The 20,786-nt window shown below is 36.8% G+C and overlaps 1 protein-coding gene across 6 annotated transcripts in view; it reads right to left on the reverse strand.

Moving 5' to 3' along the window:
* KCNN2 (potassium calcium-activated channel subfamily N member 2) overlaps positions 1-20,786 on the reverse strand; it is a 71,568-nt gene that overhangs the window by 20,087 nt on the left and 30,695 nt on the right. For all 6 annotated transcript variants that reach the window (XR_012635552.1, XM_074932381.1, XM_074932382.1 and 3 more), the window contains one exon: positions 4,889-5,030. Coding sequence is in view for 5 of the 6 variants with exons in the window: in XM_074932381.1 (XP_074788482.1) it covers positions 4,889-5,030 (142 nt within the window). In the remaining variant the exon portion in view is untranslated. The remainder of the gene's footprint in view (positions 1-4,888; positions 5,031-20,786) is intronic.

A 20,786-nucleotide genomic window follows, 5' to 3' on the forward strand; every position in this document is an offset into this window, starting at 1 on the left:
TTAAATTTCAAAGATGTTACAGTTCAGATTTTTCTACCATCAAAAATAATATGGTTAGAAACTATAACTACTCTAGGTGCCACATTCCTCTTGTAGATAGTCCTCTGTATTTGTTAGTAAAACCAAGCTGAGTCCAAGATAAAACTGTACGCACAAACACAATTTAACCTTAGATGAAGAGTCCCCTATTCTCATAACAGAAACACCTCATCTTCATCACTTTTTTCATGATGCATAGGAAAGAAATTGTGATTCTTCTGAACTAAATGCAGACTTCCACAAAGATGTTAAAAGCTGCCACATGAGAAGCTTTGAAATCAGATCTGATTAATTTTTGATTCACAATTTAGAACTAATAAAAAACTAGTATCCCTAAGGCCAGGTTGTACATGCTGACTACATTGTGACTACTGTAATAAGAATTCTTCATCTACATGAGTGGTGTTCAAATCCTGTAGTTAAAAGATGCTACTTAAAAATCTTCCAAAATATCTTGTCCACATCTACAATGTAAATTGAGAACATTTTCCTGATTTACTTCGTTCTTTCATAGGCTTTACAATCTCTTTGGAGTTCATTTCAATAACAGAAGAATTTAAGCTGCACTTTCAGCATTAGGAGGCAGACACTCTGAAATAACAGCTATTTCATTTAAAGCAATCTTCATCCAACCACCAACCAAGAGCCAACCACCCTATGCACCCTGTGACAGGACAATTGCAACTCAGCCATTTTATTGTAGCAACATAGGTTTGGCCTACTAGTTCTGCTTCTAACTCTTGGCAGTTAGCTCTGCAGGAAAATTCTGCATCCTTAGCTTTGCATCATACAATAAATGCACTAGCTCACCAGATAATGCTGGATGTAAAAGGAAGAGAGTCCTTCTAAAACCTTGCAACAAGTCCTTGTATTTGGAGTTGGAAGAATGGATTGCCATTATTTTATCTTGCACAGGTAGAAAAGCTTACAAAGATCTGTAAAAATTATCCATGTCGCAGTAAATAATTATGCATCTTCCGTTATTTTCTCACACTTGCCACCTCCTTTTACTTCTACCAATTTCTACTTCCCTTCTTTAAATTTTTGCTAACTTCATTATACTCCCCATAAAGCAAGGAAAAATTGGCAAACCACTACAAGGCTCTAACTCCAAAAAGCCATTAGGAAAGTCACTTAGCACCAGCACAAACTACTCCACCTGTAGCTGAGCTCAGCCTGCTGACCAGGATCTGAGACATCTGCTTGGGTGTGCACTCACAAGCATGGATGGCATCTTCAGTGCAGACAAAACTTCAATGAGCTGCATGGCACAGTGAAGATGCCACAGGTCTCCCCACCTCCTCTATATCCTGTTCAGGTAACAGTGACAGCACTCATACTTCTATCCATCCACCACACTCTTGCAGACATACCTAATGTATACAGAGGGCAGAGGGCGCATTTGGCATCCAACTTATAGTCCACTTGGCCCATAGCCTACTACTGCTGCCTAGTGAAACCTCATTGGAAAAACACTGACAGTTAACAGAGTTGAGATACCCAGTTCAGTTTCACTTGTTTGTCTGTAAAGCATCCCTGCATTAACCTATGCCACTAACTGTATACACTGTGTCAGTATCTTCATTAAAGTTTCACATATTTAAGTGCTTTGCAAGATAAAGAAGTAAATTGTTCAATATGACGGTACATATTCTTTCACTATTTGCCTTCTTTCATCACGTTTCATTTTTATTTTCTTAGATTTTTCTAATACATTAATCAGACTTCTTTGCTTCTTATTCTTAAAGATTCTCAAGGCTTTTGTAATATCTGAATATGTGTAAAGATTTTAATATTTTCCAACAATGTACATTTGCAGAATTTAAAAGATGTCACTTGAGCCAGTGTCTCAAGATTACAGCAGCTGCAGTTTCAAAAGCCAGCACAACTTGCTGCCATCAGCAGACTGCATAAAGTCTATTTCCCAGGCTGGAGCACAATGCAGGGTTCAGCTTGAACAGTCTTATTTCCATCACACAGAAAGCAATTCCTGACGCATAACTAGGAGGACAGCCAGGGCACCTGGGCTCTCCCTTGATTGGGGTCAAGACACTGAACTAGCCCTCCACAGGCCACCAGTTTTGCAAAGCCAATATTAACTCTTCAGTGGGCTGTGTAACTACTCTTGTATTCACAAGTATTTCTGTTTATTCTCCCTTTCACCCTTTTTAACAGGGACCTTATCCAAAACCAAAAACTCAGTGGTATTTGATATTGATCACACTAATCCAGCAATGTATTTGCTACTTCAGATGGGAGGGAATTAAATTTCCCCCCTTAAAATCACATACTGAGTTTCATTTTATTTGTTACATTTATTCAACAATTATCCTGGTGTATGTTTTTATTAGACCATCAACCATTCCTGTTGAAATAAAAACCAGTGTCTGTTCTTTTAGGATCTTACCTTTTCCACAATAAACATTAATTAGTTATTGTACAAGTTTCAGAAGAGTAGCTGGTTTTAAAGAATTACATTCAAGACCTATAAGCTTTTTAGTATTGCAGGTTAGGCTAGAAGATAGCTCATTATTATGTTCACTGTTTCATACTTCATATGTTTCAGATCTTTTATTAAAAAAAGAAAAGAAATAGAAGAGTAATTTCAACATCCGACTTTCTCCCATTGTTCCATAATTTTGTTCTCAGAGATGACATTTGCCAAAGCCATACTGCAGATGTCCTTAAAAACATAATTAGGAGTCAGGCTTTCCGTACTGCTTTACCTATCATCACACATTAGCTACCTGGCTCAATTTTTTGTTTAAGAATGCTTTCTGTCTCTGATGGTATTTATCCGAAACTCATTACCATGAGATTCTGATTGGAGCCTTTGTGCTTCTGAAGCAGTGCAGAATTTTTAATCATAAAACCCAATAAAAGACATGAAGGTGAGTCCCACCCATACATTTTACAACTCTAATTTTCAATGGAATCTTTTTCACTTGTGAAAAAGTAAAGCCATGTGTGAAAATGGTATGTATTCATCAGTACTTTAGTTTTTCACTAAAGCAATGGAAGTAACTGCCATAAATAATTTTACATCTGACTCCAATTGGCGCTGTCATAAGCAAAATGACAAATACATCTTAGAATTTCAGCTTCTGTGTGGTTCATTCACAGGCATATAGAATAACAGTTGCAATAATCAGGAGTCTGTTTTTTTCTGATTTTATTTTTACGTTTTTTTCATCATAATAAAATCATAAGTCTACCCACAGCTATTCAAAATAATAGTCCAGATGCTGCTATTATTTGCACTAGCGTAAACGCAATAGCAATGTGAAACTCACAGATGGTTAGTATCAACACTACTATTAATGCACTTCTACAGGGCTTTAAAAGTCCTAGATTTCTGTTACTGTAAGGTTTTTTTCAAAAGGAAATGCTGAAAAGTGCTGAACAACTTGAGTGAACAAACGGATTTGATACCTGCATCTTCAGGTATTTGCTTCTTATTTCTAAACTGTGCCTGGGAAGAAGGAAAGATTTATAACAGGGTTCTGACCCCATTCTGTACACCTCTGTGGCAATACATACTGCTTGTCCTCCTTACTTCCTAATGAATTTGTGACCAGGTTTTATTCTCTCTGACACCAAAATCCAGCTCACGAAGAGGAGCAAGGCAAATACCCCAGAAGATGGCAGATTTGAGCTTAGCCAACAGCCTTTACAAAAGCCTTCTGAGTCATTACTCTGCTTTCAGCTTGTACCTTCCAATTACATTGCACACTCTGTATTTAAGGCGATAAGCACTTGCCACTATGAGCAAAATGTACTGAAGTTTTTCTCAATGAAGGTCAATGACCTGAAACCTGTCAGATGGAATTCTTCATTTTGGATTTTTCATTTGGAAAAGAATTCTTAATCATTACAAAAATGCATTGACTGATTCTACTCTTTGGACATAAAATACATAAAAATTTTACAAAAACACCTGTTCAAAAGGGGCAACTATATGCTACCACTGGTTTTCAGTCATAATCCCAATATGCCTGTTTTAACAGAGGTAGATATTGGAGCTGCATTACTTACAAACAATGGCCAAAATTCAGAAACGCGTATCTTACTGTTACATACAGTATATATGATGCTCATTCTGCCCTTCTCATTCAGAGGAACATTTAAACAGGAGTTGATACAAATGAAAGTGGCAGAGTTCGGAGCTTTTTTACTTCTAATTTACTGTAGATATGCATACATTTCCCAGATATTATAATACATTGCTTTACTCCCTGCCTAACTTTGACCAAATGGTGCAATACAGAAAAATTCAAACCAGACATGAAGTACAGTTAATAAATATATGCTTAATACACATGGACTAACAATTGCTGCATTGTATCAATGGCAACAAAAACTCTTACAGTGAAAACTACACTACTTAAATCCACTTAAAACAATGGAATGCTACGGATAGTATATTATTAGACTTACAAAAAATAGAGTAGAAAACTATGTTCAAGCAAAACGTTTTGGAAGATTAGACACCATAATGTTTCTTTGTTTCTCAGTACCTTAATTTTAAGAAACAAAAGTCAGAACTGAAGATTCATTATTAGTACTGGTCCAATTACACATGTCCAAAGATAATTGAGATGATGTAATACCTTAACATGTGATGAAAGACTTCACTGAGATTTTGAAGCTGTGAATTATGTCAGGGTGGAATTTGTTTCTCTGTATTTCATTACACAGCTGCTAAATTTTACCTAAAGTAGAAAACCCTTCATTCCATTACCATGTGAATGGTGTAAGTATACATACTCTACAAACCAGCAAATAATTTCTGAGATTAATTGCAGCAAACTTAATCTCATTTCCAGTGAATAAATTCAGAAACACTCACCATGATTCCAGTGAGTAAACAGACTCCTTTCCCACAGTATGTATTAGGTACCATATCACCATATCCAATAGATAGAAAAGTTATTGAAATCAACCACATTGCTCCAAGGAAGTTGCTAGTAACATCCTGTTGATCATGGTACCTGAAAAGAAAAACAGTTTCATTATCATGTAAACTTCTGTTAAACTCCTGTGCTGTCAGAAAGAAATAGCATTAACTGGTCATCCAATCGCTCTTGTATTCTACAATTATTTCCTTTTTAAAATAAGCTATAAGGAGTTAAATAAAACTCAAATACAATTACATCAGCAGTAAAGAAACAGAAGATACAATAGCACCAGTAGTAGAGATACTCAGGATAGTTTACAATTCAGTATTCTGTTATTATTATGAAAATGGCAGAAACCTCTTGTTTTTTAATAGAATCTCATGAGGGGTAAAAGTCCTGCTAATCCTCTTCCGTGGCATAAGACATGAGTCTACTATAGCTGCTGCAGTCTGAGGCAAATATGAAAGTCAGGAAAGCATGTGTGGGCAAGCAGACAGCAGAGCGTATATCCATCTCTTTGGCCTAAATGCAAGTCTGTGATCGGAAATCTAATAATGAACTATCATGTAAATACTGACTTAACCTAAGATCTTCCCCTTCCTTCAACATTTCAAGATAAATAGAAAAGTACGCCATTGTACTTTTCATCGTCAAAAGATCTTTATATTAAATACAGCGAAACCTCCCTTTTTTGTTAAGTCAGATATTAAGTGTAATTTCCTGATGTGCCATTTGTGGTCTTAGTCTTAAAATTCTAGTGGAATATGTTTCTTTTCTCCTTCAAAGAAAACAGTTCAAATGAATAATCTAGTCTTCACATGACACACACATCTAATTAACTGGGAAGCCATAAGGACACATTTTAGGGCTAAAACCTGCTGTCACCAGTCATTCTGTGGAGGAAAAATGCCTAATAGCCTAATGTAAGTGGAATTTCACTCCCTGGATGGAGTAGCTCTGCAACAGTCTGTCTGTGGCAGCCACTGCAGCCTCAGAGTCGCAACAATAACCCCTGCGGCTGCTGTGAAGCCTCAGGTTAGCTATCTATGCTGTTGGATCCTCAAGGGTGAAAGGGAATCAAAGAGCTCAAACAAATGAATTTCTGACAATTATTAAGACTAAACTGTGATGTGATGTATGAAAGCTTTGCTTGTGCTTTGCTTCGTTTGTTTCAAAGCTTTGGTTGTGTTTTTGCTTCATTTGTTTCTCAAGGATTTCTGACTCCTCAACTGTTTCCTTAGGTCTCTTTGTCTATTTGGTAAGACTGAAATGCTCATTAGGCACCCTACATAAATCACTGATACCAGACTCAAGGCCTTCAGTGGACACTTGAGCAACTCCTAGAATGAGATAAGGGGGGGGTCTAACAAGGAGACACAGAGACACTATTATAGGGAAACTGATTTTGCTGATTTAGGAGGGAAACACCTGGACTTCACAGTACATGCTCTGGAAAGAGGGTCAACGAGCAAACACTGTGAAGAAGACTACTTACATCTTCCCTCGACCACCAAAGACCCTCACTCTATTTCTACTACACATACTCGGGCTATGTAAATGAATTCTGGGAACTCATTATCATAAGACACCTCTTTCTGAGAAATCTCATGAATATGTACGTAAACTGATGTCCCTTGGGAGCCCTTATGGTGGAGAATCCCCAGGGCGACCCCAGTGCTTCCAATAAAAGAATGCCTGCTTAACAGTTATATTGGATTTTGACTGTTAATTTCTTTGTTTCAAGGGTAGTATTTTAGCCAGTCCCTAAATCCGTATCTCACAGTGGGTCACAGAGGGCCATCAGGGAATTGTTTCACAAATCCCTAAGCAACCTGCTTTCCACAACTGCAATAATTACTTCAGTTTTCTTCCCTTCTGGACCATCATCTCCATGACAGAGCAGAAATGCAGAGTGAGCACAAAGGCACTCTCAGGAAATTCCCTATTCTCCCATCTCCAAGATATTCACTATAAATACCTGCAAAATACCTTCTTCAAAGTCCTGCCTGTGGCCGGATGGTTACAACAATCTAGAAACCTTTTGACTCCTAGAGACAACAGCAATCACTCCAAACAAGTCTGTTCTACATTTTGCCTGTACTCTTCTCTCTCCTGGTGTCAGGTTGTCTTTCTCACACACTTTATGTAAGTTTTCCGAAGTTTTCTGTTCTGCACCTAGAACAATGCAGTAACAGCACACACGTGGAACTCATAAGGATGACAGTCACACAAATAAGATAACCACAACAGCAACAACAGTAGTAAAAAAACGACAGCAAACTTGACTTGCTCCTGTCTGCACAACAAGAGATCTGCCATTGTATTTTTTCCAGACTGCACTAAATGATTTCAGTATCCACTTAACAAATTTATCGAAGGACAGCTGTGAAATATATGGATGCAGTGAGAAAAAAATGTTCATCCTGTCCAGGAGGCAAGAAGAAAGCCTATGTATTTCAAGTCCCTACAGAGTATCATGTAAGTGATATGACACAGGCTTTATAGGAGCTTCACAGAAAGGCTCTAAAGCCACAACACATATTCTAAGGCTAGCAACTCTGATAAATGCCAATAAATGGTTACATAAATATTTATAATACATTTCTTTATTGCCCCTCTTTGGGCTGTGAACATGGTCATTTCCATATTCAGACAGTTTTCCTATGAAGATGAAAATGTAATGCGGTGCTTTTGATTTTTTTCTACATTTTGTCCTAGTTACATGCTTACAAAATTTCATCCCTAAGTGATGATAATTACTGAAATCTTGATATGACTGAAAACAAAACATTCACATACAACTCAGTAAGTTCCTGAAATAAACACCAGTTTCACTTGAATGCCAAAATCACTCACTTAAGCCTTGATCAATACATAGAAAAGATAATGGAGTTTAGCCATTTACCCTCCTTTACCCACACCAGAAAACACACAAACCAATCTACATATAGATCACTTAACAAAGGTTAACATAAATTTTAAAAAGCATAACAGTAATTTTTCAAGTATCACTGGAGACACGGATCTTAATTAGTAAGGTCCCCTAGATTAAATATTCATTAAAGCCACCTGCATCCATATTTAGTAGCACACTTCAAGGACCTGTTCAATCTTTTTATCTTGTTAGCTCAGCACTCGCGGACTTCTACTGTGAACATTTCACCTGGTTGTGATTTTAAGGTTATAGTTCAGCAATCAAATGGTGCTCACTTAATTTAAAAATCATCATCAATACTTACAACTTCATTGTGACTAAGAAACAAAGGTTACTTTGTACCTTCTCTATGGACTCAACTGCTCAAGCATGGCAAAGCATGCAGATTACAACCTAATTTTATCTTTAAATAAAACCAAAAGACTTTTTCTTTCACAGATGTGCAGGTGAAGATGAAGCAGTGACTTCTCAAGTTTAAAATCTGTAAGTAAAATAGAGACAATCTAAAAGGGGGGAGGGTGTGTGTGTGTGATGTTTCTGTCTTGAAAATCCCATCATTTCTATGCCAGATTTATAGGAAGGTGGATTGGTTTTGTCATGTTCTTTTGCAATCTCACTCATGAGTCTCTGTCATAAGTAATTCTGGTACATGCCTACACCCTTCTGATCATAAGATTATACTTGCGCTGGCATATACTTCCAAGTGCTCTGATACGTCATTAGCCACCACCATTACTTGGGATTCAAGCCTGAACAAGCAAAACCAAGGGAGTCTTTGGCTACCCTGCATCCACAATCAGGTAGCAAATTATTACATCTATATCAAAACAGGGTAAGCAATTCTTAAAAAAAGAAAGAATTGCGATGTCTTTTTTGTACAGCCATGGGAATGGCTGAAAATGAGCACTGGAGATATTTAAATTGCTTTGTTTTGAGGAGAGGTAAAGAAATCTGCTCATTACCTTTTCACTTGCTGTCATATTTATGACAGGCCTAAAAACTGAACTTCTCCATTTATGTAAGGAACAGTAAAATGAACACAGCATAAGTTAAACTTCCCATGTTTTTCCATGAGTGCACCTCTTTAGAAGACCTGAGAAGAGTCACTCCCATCAATGTATTTTTCACTTTGCTTTTGAGACTACCCCAGCAGAGCGAATTGCAATGGACATTATAGTGAGACAAGCCATCCACATGAACAGCTGGAGCAGAGATGTCTCGCTCAATGTCAATTGTCATCAGCCACTACAAACATCTTATTCCAGTGGGACTGTGAAAGACAGCTTGGATGTAACACACTCCAGAACTCAACTGCAGTTTTCCTAAACTATGCATTCACTCTGTAGCTGAGAGCCCTGAAATCTGACAGGAAAACATTGCCCTATGAACTGCTTGGAAACCCAAAGCTCAGGAAGAAAAGAAAAATAATCTAAAGATTTCCTTTCAGTAACAAGTTCCACACAAAGCAAAATACAGTTATTACCAACCAAATTCAAAAACGTGTTTTCTATCATTAATCTTTAGTTTGAAAAATATTTTTATTTTTTACAAAGATTTTGATTTTCAAAATTTTAATCACTACAAAAATATTTATTTAAATATTTAAAGCCCACTATTCTTAGTCACTAAAAACTTGCACTAGAAACACAGTGAGCCTCTTAAATAAGAGCTAGTGTTTAATTGTTAAAACTTCATCTATAAACAGGTTGATTTACTGGATCATGTCCAGACTCACACAGCAGCAGAATAAAGGGTCATTTAGAAAAGCTGTGTATTTCTGCAAGGCAGGAAAATCCCTGGCTGAAGTCACACAGGCATAAGTAGTATTTATTACTTTTTCTCTCCTTTACTAATAATAAATGTGCTAGCAGACAGGCGGTGCTGCAGCTGGAACAGGCAATCCTCATCCTGTGAAACACCACCATCCAGTTCTCACCAACCAGCATATATAAATCCTGAGACTACTCCAATTTAAATGAAAAATAGCTGAATGATCAGATTTGTGCAAAAATAGCATGGCTCAATTCTTTGTGGGAGTGGGAGTTTTACCATTCATCTCCAGAAGAATAAATACATTTCTCAGCTGATGATACTGCAGTGGCTTGGGCTGTCAAAGCAATATTCCAGATTATCAAACAACAGTCCTTTTCTCCTGGTTTCACTAACAGTATTGTGATTTTCAGTATTGCTTTCCTTCAGAACTATATTCGTATCTGATGGTTTCACGGAACTGGTAAAACGTCTGTTTTTTAGTTGCACACAGCATACATTGACATCTTGACATCTGAGACACATTCATCTTAAACAGTGATGAAAAAATCAAGTATAACATTAAGCCTGACCATTGGTGGATTAATTTACACTTAGCAGCTTCATTTAGGTTTATCTTGCCTCCATGAACAGCCTCTGATAACTTTGTCACCTTTGGTTTTGCTTTCTTGAACAAGTCAAGGAAAGAACTAAAAATACGGTTGAAAAGATGACCCTTTTTGTAGGGAAGAAAATGGCCTGCTTTTACTATGATCAGGAAGAAATTCCTGGCCTGGACTATAACGGCAATCCAGGCTGAGTTTAGTCTTGTCAAATCTTAAAAACATTTAGGCTAATAACAGATGGAAGCAAGTTCAGCCCATTAAACCAGAAACTTGTCAAGATTCTGTTGCGACATTGATCTAGCCAACTATTAGAGCTCTCCCACAGTATCAGGTCATTGTTATAGAGTGCCTTTTTAGACTTAGATGGTAGGTACTGGCAGCATTTTATCTGTTAATATAGTGATGATAATAGATAGGTCTTTTTATTCCTTCGCATTTCCTCCTGTTTAAAAGAAAGAAAGAAAAAAAAAAAAACAAACCACACAACAGCACTTGGAAGGAACGGTGGGGCTGACTCCTAGTATAACAAAGTCAATTAAAGACATTTTGCCTGCCTTGATGGGTTTGGGATCAGAAAGGCATCTTGAAAAGTGCATGTCACTCCTTGTCTTTTTTCTAACATTGTGTCTTGACATCCCCCAAATATTTATGAACAGTTGCAAAAATGTTCTTGTCAGAGAAACTGCTTAATGAAGGGGCAAAGCACCATGGCTCATGTTTGGATTTCATACAGACTCACATCAGTAGCAGTTCTGAACCCAACCAAAAGTAAGGGATACGAATAAGCTGTCTGGATCACTTCTACAGGGATCAAAGTGCTCATGATTTTTCTATTAAGAGTATTTGTGGACTATTTATGGAAAACTAGTAAATCCAGCAGAAAAATATTAAATAACATTACATAAGTAGCATATGTTAGTATGTTACATAACATGGATGGAAAAAATAATCTAAATGAAAACAAGAGGACAGTGGAGAGAAATCAACACCAAAATAGTATGGCATGTTTTAAGAAATGTTATCATTATTCTTGAATATAAATTGCAGTTTAAACATAAGTGTGAAGACATAAAATTATTTAAATCCCTAGCTGCTGTCAGATATCTACCTCTCAATGCCTGGGCAGTGGGTAACCTGAAAGTAGAGAAAAAAGGACTAATTGCCATTTTTTCAAAGCATACCAAACTTTTATTTGACCTTCACTGGTGGAAAAGGTCTTGCCTTGTCTTCCTGGTGCTGTAAAGAGCTGACGTTCGGCTAAATGAGTATACTTGTCTGCAGACCTAGTAGATGGGAAGATTTACCTTTTCTCTAAGAGAAGTCATTTGACTACAAGCATAATCTGAAGATATCAGAGTTGCTGAAGATCCTTGAAAGTATTACCTTTTTTTTTTTTTTTTTTTTTTTAACCTGCATTCAATAATTATGTAAGAGCATTAAGGAGAATCTGTTGAATCAATTCTACAAGTATCGGGAAACCTTTAAATCTGTGACAGACAGCAATCCAGAGGAACAACAGCACAGAGAGGAGTGCTTAGTATCAGTGTACAAAAAAGCAATGCTGTAAATAAAGGGATAACTACTGCTTCAGAAGGTCTCAGACTATATGAGAACACTAATGTGTCTTATGAAAGATTTTAGAGAGTTCATTCAAGGAGTTTTTTCTTGCCTCAATAAACAAACACACCTACCCCCCTTCAAACCCCACCTTTGGGGCTTATCCCCTAATATAATCATATTACTCACACTGTGCTCTTTTCAGGAGTTTCAAACTCTTTTGTTCCTGCAGCAGCATAACGGAAGTAAAATCTTATCTACCCTGAGGTAATCAGCAAAGATCCCATTGACTTCAGTGAAACCAGGATTTCTATGCTTTCTTTTTTTTTTTTTTTTTTGTCTTCACCTTACATTCTGGATGCCAATAAAGCTTTGTTGTTATGAGTATCATGCATATCAAGAAACATGCTAACAAAATTGCTAAGCTAACTAAACTAAAAAAAATGTTAAAATTTATGCTTCTCCTCTTCAACACTTAGAAGCATGATAATGAAATTAAATGCTTTTGGGGGAATTTAAGCTTAGCTATAGCATATTTATTTCCAACATGCTCATTGTGATTCAGTAGAATAATGAATAATACTAAAGATCTTGGAAAGCTATACCCAAAGCCTTAAATCAACCCTTAACTCTTAGAGAACTGAATGAGCTCTGCTTGCAGCAGTGTTCTATAACTATATATCCTGACTGTTTTGAAAAACTACCGGGTTCACTGTCTAAACATGGCTCATTTTAATAAAATATGTACAAGAGAAATAGAAAGTAAGGCCAATAGGAATACCTTTCTCTCAGAGATGGAAGCTGGGAATAACAGTAGCAGCTGTCATGAAGGTTACATGACTGATTCTTCCCATTTCAGAAAACACATTAATTACCCTTTATGCAAAATTTTGCTCAGAATTTTGTATTTGGATTAATATGTTTTATTATATTCAAACAATCTTCTTTCAGATAGACCTAGCTTCCTTACGCTATGGAGCAGGTGCAGGAATTGAGCTTTTCCCAGCTCTGCTTAAGATTGTTTACATTATTCTGTCTCTAACAAAAACAGTTTTCATGTTTCACAGGATTGCCTTCAGAATTAAAAAACTCAACTCTCTAGCCTTTCCAGCTCCTATATATATATGTCCAAGCTGCAGAAAAACTAAGCATGCTTCATATTGCTCAAGTGCTAAGAGGCAAATTCAGGCTCCAATGGTTGTTTTTAGCTGCTAGATCAAGAGCACCAAAACACTAAGGTCCGGATCAATCCTTGTTCATGAACTCTGGCATGTGTATTACAAAGCACTCCATAATCCCATGATCATATGCTACTTTTTAGTCTTCACAAAAACACACTAGTATGTTTTTCAATGCAAAATACAGCCCTGCTCCAGGGATGGACAACCATCGCAAAAAATACTGGCATACAATTTTCTGCCTCATTTTTTGGAAATGAAAAATCATGTTTTAATTTTTCATAGCTCTCTGACAGAATTCCTGCATGAATTTAACCATCTTTGTAACAGCTTATCATTATTTGGTGGTCTTCATCTTCTGAGCTTCCAGCTCCATACTTTACAGTTTGATTAGCTTGGATCCTCAAAGATCTGACTAAAAACCAGTGAACTCAAAGTCCTCTATAATGACATGCATGTTTAAAAATAAATCTCTTAAATTAGACATCCAAAAGTTGCATAAGATGAAAATTCTTCACTTTGCCAAAAATAGCAGCATGACCCAAAGCAGCAAAATAGCCCTTTAAATGCTTCAGTATCCGTATGTGAAGCAATATGGATGGAAAAATTCTTAGGGAATGAGTAACTAAACGGGCTTCCCACAAGGCACAGGAAAAAGAGCCCTTGATACCCTCTTTTTAATTTAGCAGCTTAATGACAAGAGCATTCACCACGGCGAGCAAACTTGCTTTAAGTCTCTTCTCACGCACGCAACTGATTCACATCAGCAACTTCATCTCACTGCCCTACCTGTTAAGGATACAGATTGTGAAAGTATCTCAGAATATCTTTTTGAAGTTATTTCAACTTTTTAAATTCAAAATGGAGAGAGCATGACCCTTTAATTTAGTAGAGAGAGGTATTGCCCCAAAGGTTTAGGACAAGGAGCTGGAGAAGGGAACATGCCTGTTATAATCCCTGACAAACAACTCTTTTGAGTAAAAAATAGCTCTGATTTCAAAGCAAAATTCAACAAGTAATCCAGAAAGCACTGAGACCACAAACACACTAAGATATCCAAGAGCTGCTCTTTCTGTAGTTCTGTATATCATCTTTATCAAATGAGGTTCAGTAAAAGAAGCTATTATAAATATGCAGTTAAAAAATAATATAATGCATGAATATAAGTGAACTGAACTGACATAAGCAAGCTTGAGGGAAAATTTATTTCTCAGCATTTCACTTTGTAATCTTATTTAAAAATATATATATATGCATTTATATTTACTTTCTGCAGCCACTTTTTTTACACTGACTTTGAAATTTGTCAGTACAGTAAGAATAAATCTCATTTTTATGGTTTGCTTTAATTTTTCTAAGTCTGTAACAGCATTGGTTAAAGCTGGGTTATGATAGAAATATGAATCATTCAAAATCAGAGTCTCTTAGTGAGAGGTCTACTGTGAGTCATTCATTACACATACTAGCAACTAAGTCCCTTCTAAAATTTTTCCCTATCTTGCATTTTGCATTTTCTCTGGAGATATCCTGTTACTGTTTTATAACAAGCCCCCCTCAGAGGGACAGGTTTGTATTTTGTTCTTTATTTTAAGCTGAGATCATCAGAATCAGTTGATGTCTAAACAATAAGAAGTAATTTGCTGAAGAAAAACTTCAGAAATAGAAGTTTTAGAAACTAGAAATAGAATTAATCATTATGCATTTAAAATTAAGCCCACCTTTTTTATGACATAGAAAGGCAGAAGTAGGTAAAAGTTATCCTTTCTTTTCTCCTGTACGTAGGAAAAGGGTGCTGGAGAGAGGAGGAGAGGAAATCACACAGCAAAGATGATTCCCAGAGAAGACTTTCTGACAAACTGGGCACTCTGAAGATATTCTTCACTCGTGGAACTAATTTCATTTATCATTATGCAAATTATTATGAATTTTCTATAGCAGAAGCTGACATACTGCCTTCCATAAAAAGGAGTAAAGTACAAGCTCATAGCCATAAAGCCTGCTTTCTTTTCGTCCAAACTATATGAAAATATTAACAATTTTACCAATATATACATGCTCTCTAATGTAATGAACACTGGAAACAGATTACAAGAAACAAAAAGAAAAACAAAAAAGCCCAAGCAAATTTCATTTGCCTTTGAAATAAAAAACAAAATAACCTGCAGATTCATGAAAATATATGTCCTAGATAAAGAGGAGAATAAAACTCTTCTGTATAGCACAGCACCTTACAAGTAACTGTTTTACAAAAACTAGACAGAATTTTTGACACTAATTTTGGATCAGAACAGAAGCCTGCAGTCAGTGGAAAAAATTTCTGCCTCAGATTTGGGACTAGGCTCACACCCTGTATCATGAACACAGCTGCTTAACTTAATTCAAGTTAAAGTGTACTTATTTCTTGAATACATTTTAATTTCCTTTATGAAAAGGAAAGGTGTATTGAGTTTGGTTTCTGTAAGTCAGTGCTTGAAACTAAACATATTTTACTGAATATTTATTCCAATACAAGACAATTCCAAGACAATTCCAAACCCAAAGTCTGTACTTTTGAGAGTCATCTGAAAGTTGTGCCAGATTTCACTAACAGTTCGTTAGTGATGTAATGGGGACACTTAGTACATTTAATGTTATAAAACATAAAGAAGTATAAAAACATAACTATATATTGCTATATAGCAAAAGAAACAAAGAACTTGTAACACAAATGTTTTCCACTTACATTTTTATGTATGAAACTTCAGCATAGGTTTTCAATATTTAAAAGGAAAAAAAAGTGTTCTCCCTTTTCTAATTCTGTTCCATTCACCAAACAGATCAGCAGGCTAGGAAAATATTTCAGGGTGAATTTTTGTGATTAATCCAGAGACATTCATTTACTAGGGATCAAGAAAGGTTATCTACACAGAAGACAAGTTTTTGTGTCTCTCTGGTGCTGTATGCTGTACAGTGGAAAATGTACATGGATCAGCTATGGGACAGACTCCTGCCACAAGTCTCTCAAGGCAAATGCAAGTTGAGAGAATACCAATAGTTTCAATCAGGCTATCAGAAATGTAATACAGCTGTATGTAGTGCTTAACTCTGGTGATGATAACAAAGGAGTATCATCCTCATTTGCTTATACAGACCTTTGCAGTGCCAGATTTGAAGACAGAAGTATTGCCCACCTAAAGGCACCCAAAAAGAAAACACTTAAGATACCTTCACCATACTATGTTAAAAATGCCAGATGCAGTTACAGTTTTAGGCCTTGGCATGTTGCTGTCAAATTCTGTAATATGGGGAGTGTGAGATTATATGAAGTGTAACTCTCCTATTTTCTTCCCTAATTTGCAATGAAAAAGGAGATTAAAATCAGGCTTTTTGGTTTTGCTAATTTTGCATTTTCAAGTTTGTTTCTTGTTTGCTTTCAGGGCAGAATAACTTTTGTAGGGAACACGTCCATTTTAATGACAAACATTTATGAAAAAAGAAAAGATGAAAAAAGATCTTGCAGTATTTTCTCTATAAACCATGCACATGAAAAGAGTTCTTTCTACTGCCAAATTCTTTTTACCAAGATCGTTTTGTTGCCTGATATCTTGGCCTTCCATTTCTGACCTTCTATTTCTACTGATTTCAGTGAAACACTGAAGAAAGGAATGAAAATTCTGTGAAGAAACTCAAGTAGGTGGCATTGTCAGCAAGAAGGAGCAGCTACGTATTGTCACTGCATTGTAAGAACTGAAGGGGAGAGGTCTAGTTGGAGTGACAACTGAACTTACCTTTTGCACTACGTATGCTTATATCATGTGTCTTGCAGTGTACATGTTGAACATGTTGGAAAAATCCTTCAATAAAATAGAAATTATCTCCTGCCTATCAGTTACTTTATTTGTAATTTCTATACAAATCATACAGTAGATGTGTGAGGTATCTCTGTGACTTTCATACTTAACTCTTGGTCACTATTTCACAGAATCACAGGATCATGTAGGTTGGAAAAGACCTTCAAGATCATCCAGTCCAACCATTAACCTAACACTGACAGTTCCCAACTACACCATATCCCTCAGCGTTATGTTAACCCGACTCTTAAACACCTCCAGGGATGGGGACTCCACCACTGCCCTGGGCAGCCCATTCCAACACCTAACAACCCCTTCTGCAAAGAAATGTTTCCTAATATCTAGTGTAAACCTTCCCTGGTGCAACTTGAGGCCATTCCCTCTTGTCCCATCACTTGTTACTTGGTTAAAGAGACTCATCCCCAGCTCTCTCAACCCTCCTTTCAGGGAGCTGTAGAGGGTGATGAGGTCTCCCCTCAGCCTCCTCTTCTCCAGACTAAACACCCCCAGTTCCCTCAGCCACTCCTCCTACGACCTGTGCTCCAGACCCTGCACCAGCTTCGTTGCCCTTCTCTGGACACGCCGAGTCATTCAGTGTCCTTTGTGTAGTGAGGGGCCCAAAACTGAACACAGGAATCGAGGTGCGGCCTCACGAGTGCCAAGATTTAGGCAGGCAAGCACATAATCAGGGGTCATGCTTAACTAAGGATATACAGGATGGGAACACGTGAATTTGGGCATGCTGTCTATAACTATAGTGGCTTGATATGAAATCTAGATTTCATTTCAAGTGTTACTAGTTATTCCTTTTTCAGACTGCGGAACGGTTCATAAAGACTGTCAACATAATTAATATTAAAATGCAACAAAGAGTACAAAGAGGAAGATGAAATGTTAAACAAACTTGAAATCTAATTTACAGTGCCCTCTTGGCCCTAGCAATGAGACACATTCACTGATGGGACAAACACAGGACAGTATATATGCACATGCTTGTCTAGTTCTAGAGAAAAAAATGCTGCCCTTAGGGAGCTGTTAATCCTTCTCCTTTCACTTGCTTGGCAGAACTCTCCTTCTGTAACATATACAACAGAAACTGAATCCAATTAAAAAAAAAAAAAATCACAGGCATTTGTAAAGCGCCAAATGTGACGGCAGAGCTACAACTTTTCTGCTATCTTAAATGTTTCAGCTATCCTGCTTCATAAAAGGTATCTGAGATTATAATATGAAAGCTTCACAAAGGACAACAAAAGTAGACTTTTTTTTTGTTTGCCCCCCATTTGGAACGAGTAATGACCATCATCTTACAGGTCAAAGACACCTTATTTCATTAGCAAAAGTCCAAGACAAATAAATAATAAACAAATCAGAGATACTCAGCAGAAGATGTTTGGGAGAAGAGGACTAGACACTGAACTGAACATGCATGTCTCCTTTTAGTAGAGTTGGGACCACTTAAACCTGCGCTGCAATTCTGCCACCACAAAACATTAATTATAAAAATTTCTGAACAAGCCATATTTAACATAGACTGAAAAATTTTCCTCTATGAGTTCAGCTACATTTGAGTGTTACCTTTTATAGAAGAAAAGATGCGACTAAAACTAAAATTACCTTTAATTTTTAAGAGAAAAAAAATCTTTGGTTTCTCTCAGTTGTAACCTTTGAGTTCAAGAAATTTAGTCAAACTGATGATCTGACCGAATGTGTAGTTCATGGTGCAGATTGTTGCATCTCCAGCAGATACTAGAACATCAAGCCACAGCATCACTTCTTCGCCAATTATCTGTGCTTGATCTCATTTTCAATCAAGATAAAACATACTCCTTGCCATCAGAAATATAATCACTGAAGGACAGCAGTGTCCTGCTGCGGTACACTGATTGCGTCAGCAGGTCTTCTGCCTTCCAGCACACAAAGAACAAGGCAGGCAACCAATGTGATCTGCCTGCAAGGAGATTTGACTGTTGGAGGAAATACCGCTGTAAAAGTGGTACTATCAAGAATTATCACATACTTAAATGCTTCTAGGTTTGGAAAAGGAAGAAAATTAATGATGCAAATATTACTGACAGCTGACAAGCATCCTTAGTGTTAAATTAACTAAATGTAACATATAATTTGCCTTTGAATACCTTGGAAAGAATCTACTATGAAAAACTGGAATTTAACACCAAAGTTTAAACAGTCGAGATTACAGTTTTAGAAGGTCATTAGTCTGAAGCTGTATGATGATTTTCTGAAAAGATGAATGATTAAAAACAAAGTCAAAAGGAAAAATCATTTGGGCATGAATACTTGATCTGAATTGTCACTGTTCAATTTCAGGCAATGTTGCATCTCTGTGATTTCAGATTGGGCAGTTTTGCAGGTTACATCTATTGCATTCTTTAAAGTATAAAATAACATAAGAGATCAGCTTTAACTCAAGGAATTAGATTAAGTATTTTCTTTCTGCAACTCAGTAAAGAGATGAATTGGTTTTATTAGAAGACTATTACTTAACATAAATAATTTGCAAGGTCATTTCCCACATACGCTATTGCATGCCCAGAAATATGCAGTCCAAGCCCCTGGACCAACGCTAAGCTCAGAAAGGAAACACTCTGGATAATTATCAGGTCAAGCCAGTTAAACTGAATGTCTACACAACTGGATAATTTAGGTTGTTCAGTAACAACAAAGAATGCAGAGGCTGAAGAAGACAGGACAAAGATTAACATCAGACCTCTGTAACTACCAAAAGCGAGCCTGAAGCAGTGCACTTGCCAAACAGTACCTGCAGCAGAGTGAACTACACATTCTCCTACCACCACACCACAAATCCAACAGTTGGTGTGCAATGTTTCCGTCTCAGATGTACCATAGCCAAATACTGAATTCAAAACAAAGCCACTGACCCTTCTGACATGACTGATTACTAACCTTTTATGCAGCATGGCAAGAGGTGGTAACACAGCAGCACAAAGGACTATGTGGAAGTCAGACCTTCACCACCTAGCTCATGCCTGCCTAGCCAGCAAAGGCTCTTTTTGTGTCTTACTGAGGTGGTGAGTGTCCTAACATTTAGTTCACTAAATTCCAGCTAGCTTTTGGGTGCATAAGTAAGTAATAATTGCTTTGCACTTTCAAGCTGTGCATACCCTGCTTGCAGAGTCCCTTTGTACCTTCTGAAGATACCCAAACAATCTGCCCCCAACATAGGGTTCACAGCAAGGAAATTAAAGTATAGCTGCAGTAAGTGAAAAACCCTGGATTGCAGAGATGGCTCTGGAAAAGCCAGTTTTTAGTATCTTAATCTTCTTATACAAATCATGACCTTTGAAATAATTATGTTCATTTGTTCAGCCCACAGAACCCTCAATTCCTAGGTTTTTAAAACCTTTTTGCTTTGTACTCTAACGTTGTCTACAACTCAAAATATTTTCAATGCAGCCTGTCCAAAGAGACAAAACAAATGCTATGTAACTACATATGTATCTACTCAAGTTTGTGATTATTAATAATACTATTTAACATGATCACAGCCTGCTTTATTATGTCATCATGACAAAATAAGCACTGGTGAACAATACATCACTGAAGAGTACATCATTGCACTCCTAAAACATTCTGTCATTTCTTGTTTATGCATACAGTGTTTTATTGTTTCAAATACAGCATACACTGTATCTTCACCCTCTAAGTAGTCTTTTGCAAGCCAAAATGATTTGTAAATATATAGTGAATCAATGGAATAAATCTTTTAAAAACAACAACAACAAAAAACAACCAGGATTTTGTTTTATTCATAGCTACTGCCAAATATCTTTCTCCCTTTCTGTTTCTCTCTCACATAAACATGCACTGATACTCTGAGGTGATAACTCCAGATGTGCTTTTTATGCACACTGATGCCAGTAACAGCGATTGATTAATTTTTTCTTAGCCTTGCAAAACCTATTTTCGACCTCTACACAGTTCCTTACAAC

This window comes from Athene noctua, chromosome Z (genome assembly GCF_965140245.1).
Source record: "Athene noctua chromosome Z, bAthNoc1.hap1.1, whole genome shotgun sequence".
NCBI classification, from domain to species: Eukaryota; Metazoa; Chordata; class Aves; order Strigiformes; family Strigidae; genus Athene; species Athene noctua.